General features: G+C 41.8%; 1 protein-coding gene across 1 annotated transcript; it reads right to left on the reverse strand.

Moving 5' to 3' along the window:
• Positions 1 to 1,077: 1,077 nt before the first annotated feature.
• Positions 1,078 to 2,117, reverse strand: LOC123488951. Its single transcript, XM_045219679.1, has 5 exons — positions 1,886 to 2,117; positions 1,451 to 1,776; positions 1,268 to 1,352; positions 1,131 to 1,183; positions 1,078 to 1,095 (listed from the first exon to the last, which is right to left on the reverse strand). The coding sequence occupies exons 1-5, from the start codon at positions 2,115 to 2,117 to the stop codon at positions 1,078 to 1,080; spliced, it is 714 nt and encodes a 237-aa protein (XP_045075614.1).
• Between the last annotated feature and the right edge of the window lie 1,802 nt (positions 2,118 to 3,919).

Raw genomic sequence — 3,919 nt, forward strand, 5'->3', positions numbered from 1 at the left:
ACTCCTCACCCAGAAGTTCATGCTCCTCTGGCCCATGGTATGGGAGCAGATGGGGAAACCTATTTATGAAAGTAGAGTTACAAGTTGTTACGTTTTAGGTATATAGTCATCAACCAGCAGCAGTTCATACACATCTTTGAGGAGAAGCCACATAAGAATATCTCATGTGCAGTTTAGGAGTGAACACACCTCATCATAAAACACAGGGTATTTTAGCTAAGATGATAGACAATAATTAGAGAAAAAAAATAACCTTTCAACAAAGTACAGGACATCTTCGATGTCACTTTCAGCCCTCTGCCGTACATCTACAAATTGTGCGTGCTTGATCAGTGGCTCTTCCAGTGGCAGCTTCTTAAGTGCATAGTCCACAGCACTTGTCAGGAAACACAACACAGCTTCATGGAATGAATCCACCTGCTGTGGTGTGATGTCACCCTCGTGGAGTAATCTGTTAAGTTTAGCCCTGGTTGTGAACCCAATACAGCATGTCGGTATAAGGTACAAGGCTAAATATCACATATCACAGTGTTTGATCATAATAATAGTCAAATACTAACCTGGTAAATGGTTTGCCTTTTCTTTCAAGGCAATTTCACAAGGCTCCTCATGGCACTGCAGAGCTGCTGGAACCATAAACTTGGAACATAGCTTGCGTACGAATTTCACCATCTATAACAGACATTTACAAAAATAGTTGGTGAAACCTGTTTTAGAGGACCCCTGCAGATATCAGCAAGAAACACAGAATGGAAAAAAACAGCAAAATCCAATCCCACCTCATCATGTAACAAAAATATTGATGACTGCTCTCTCTGAAGCAGCAAGTTGAAAGAAGTGAAAGTTGGTACGGTGGCTTGGAAGAACAGCAGGTACACTTCTGTCATGGGGTCAGTGAATGTCTGCACAAGTCTCTTGAACCTGGCCTGATTTTCATCTTGAATCAATCAATAAATAACACAAAACAAGAGGTTGTCATTAATACAAGTATGTGACTAACAATCCATGTAGTTGCTGCATAATGAAATTGAAAATTGATGACCATACCTAGCAGATTTGTAGTTGCTGGCCAGAGGTTCATACAGCCTCAGGATCCTGGTCACACAACGTTCAAGGCTTAGCCAACGGACCGAGATACGCAGGAGGACCTCCATGTACTCCGCTTCATGGAGCTCACAAAACTCTGTTTTAGACATTAAATCCATATCATATATTTTCTACAGCTCAGCATTTCAGTATTACACTTAATAGTATCAAACATGCATACCTGACAGGTATCCTTTCCGATTTGTGCTACCCTTGAACCAGTAACCGATGTCCACTACCATATCCTCCAAATCAAAACCGGACACCTGCAATGCATAAATCAATCATAACACATTCAGTCAATGCACGTAATTAGGATACAAATAAAAAGGTACATGTAAAGATAAATCAGGCCTTAACTCACTTTAAAAAATCCCACTCCTGCAGCTTTGGCGGTGTTATGTGCCACATGACAAGGACAACCATGAATATAGGTGTTGGGATGCTTCTGGAGCACCCTAGAGGCAATGGAATTACGTGGTCCAATGTTCACAGCTGCATTGTAAACTGAGAGACCAATGCAGTTCTCCCAAGGGATGCCATGCTCCTCTATGGTGGAGTTAATTTTGGTGAAGATCTCACTTGCTGGCCCACATCTCCTCCCACTTGTTGTGCACATATTTAAGAACTGGTGGACAACTTTGCTGCCCATGAAGACCCGGACAGTAAGCGGGTTCATCTTTTCCACTCCTATAATGACAAGTTAGAATCATACAGATGTTCATGTTATTAGATGTTTAAAAATACACAAAGCACATGTTTTGCAGATGAGAAAAATCTCAAATAGTTTGTGAAATACCAGTGTCATTCGACCCATCCGTAACAAGGGTATACGGGGCTTTTTTCATCTCCTTCACAAGCTCCTGTGTGAAATATGGTGCGAGTGCTTCATTGGTAATGCAGGATGACTTAGTCCTGGCACACCTGTACTCCTGCGCTGTCTTCGAATCTCCGAAACATTCTTTTAGGAGAGGCCCCAGGTGGTCCGCAAAGGCTAGGGGAACGTTGTGAACTACCAACCCAGCTGTCATTTTGACCTCTGCCCTTCTTGTCTGTAAGAAATTAAAAATTATGAATCCTCCCAAAAGACCATAGTTTATTTAAAATAGACGCCTGCGATAATAGGGCATAGGTAAAAAACACATTCAGCAACTAAGATCTCGAATTAAGAAAACTGGACTGTACTACACTGAAATACAAACCACAAATTAGTCAAAACTATCAACCATGACTTTACCGTGATCAACTAGAACACAAAACTCTTGACTGAACCTTGACAGAATCATTACACATATCATACCTTAACCTCTTGTGCAGACATACCCCCCTACAGATGGAACGGCCATTGCATATTGGGATATTGTGGCTGTGGACTGGAGAGCTCGTTGCTTATCTTGGTGGCCTTTGCTTTTATATGGCGCACTACATCTGTCACACCCTGGTGGCAACATGAGCTTTCAATACGGCAGACTGCACACCAGTAGTGCGTGTTGAGCGCTCCCTCTGGTAATACATGGCCATGAAGAGGTCCACTCATTTTGGAAAATGGATCTATATGTTGCTGCTCCAGCCAGAGCACGACTCTTCTGGCCCTGCTGTTGGATTGGGGGGTCTCTTCTTTCTGTCCCTCTGTGTCTTCTTCCATCTGCCCTGTTGGTTGTTCTATTTGTCCTGTCTGTTGCTCCTCTGCATGGGCGTCAATCTGTCCTGTCTGTTGCTCCTCTGCTTGTTTGTCAGTCTGTCCTGTCTCCTGCTCTCTCTGTCCTTTGTGTTGCTCCTCTGTCTGTTGTCCTGTCGTTTCTATCAATCGTTCTGGCTGTTCTGTCAGTGTGTTTGTCTGTCTTTTCTCACTTGGCTGGTTCTTTAAATAAAATAAAAGGTTTCGCTTTTGTCCTGGCAAAAGGTCTCTTACGGGACATCTTTGAAACCTTAAACAATTAAAATGGTCATGTTGGTTTAATAACTCTACTCTCAGTTACAAAAACATACCTACTTCTTTTGCACACATTTCCTGTATTTATGTTAAATTCTTTGGAATACATCTTACCTGTTCGAAATCAGCTGAGTTTACATTCACCACACTAAATCATGTTCACACGCACAAACAAATAATTTATTTCAAGATTTAAAGTTTAAGAGAGTGAGTATTCAATTGGACGACATTTCATTGTTACATACCTAGTCTCAGCTCAGCTTCTTATCAGACTTCTTGAGGTAGTGACCGTTTCATCTCATGTTGACTTTCGCGGCAGTGGTATCTCTTCTTCTGTCGCTAACTTCGGGGTGCAGCACATATGGTTCAGTGGCGCTCATCAGCTCCATCTACCGTCGGGGAGTTTGAAAAAAGGAACGAAACGAGTCTCGGCCGATTTTTTTTGCGTGAGAGAAATTGGATGTGTGGCGTGAGTGCGTGTGAAAACAGGCAAAAAACGTGTGTCACACGCGAAAGCGTGAGAGTTGGCAGCTCTGTGTTAACACCCTTGTTGATGCATGCCAATGTGTGTGTCAATGCAAAGAAAATCTAAACTACATTGTAACAATTCATATACAATTCAGTATGAAAATGTATGCACTCACTAACTGTAAGTCGCTCTGGATAAGTGCGTCTGCTAAATGACTAAAAATGTTTTTTTAAATGTAAATATACTGTATCTACATGTATCTCTCTGCAGAATGTAGAATATATGTTTGGAATAGTTGGTGTTCCAGTCATTGAAGTAGCTATGGCAGCTCAAGCCTCAGGAATCAAGTATGTGGGAATGCGCAATGAACAAGCACTAAGCCACCTTTTTATTACTAAACCAGCTCTCCCCAAATTATGTGATATTAACTA

The sequence above is a fragment of the Coregonus clupeaformis genome, unplaced genomic scaffold (assembly GCF_020615455.1).
Source record: "Coregonus clupeaformis isolate EN_2021a unplaced genomic scaffold, ASM2061545v1 scaf2615, whole genome shotgun sequence".
Classification (NCBI taxonomy): Eukaryota; Metazoa; Chordata; class Actinopteri; order Salmoniformes; family Salmonidae; genus Coregonus; species Coregonus clupeaformis.

Coding starts and splice junctions, on each gene's coding strand:
- LOC123488951 (XM_045219679.1), bottom strand. CDS start 2,117: ATGACAGCTGGGTTGGTAGTTCACAACGTTCCCCTAGCCTTTGCGGAC. Junction 1,777..1,885: donor GGATGGGTCGAATGACACTG/GTATTTCACAAA, acceptor TTGTCATTATAG/GAGTGGAAAAGATGAACCCG. Junction 1,184..1,267: donor TCGGAAAGGATACCTGTCAG/GTATGCATGTTT, acceptor TGTCTAAAACAG/AGTTTTGTGAGCTCCATGAA.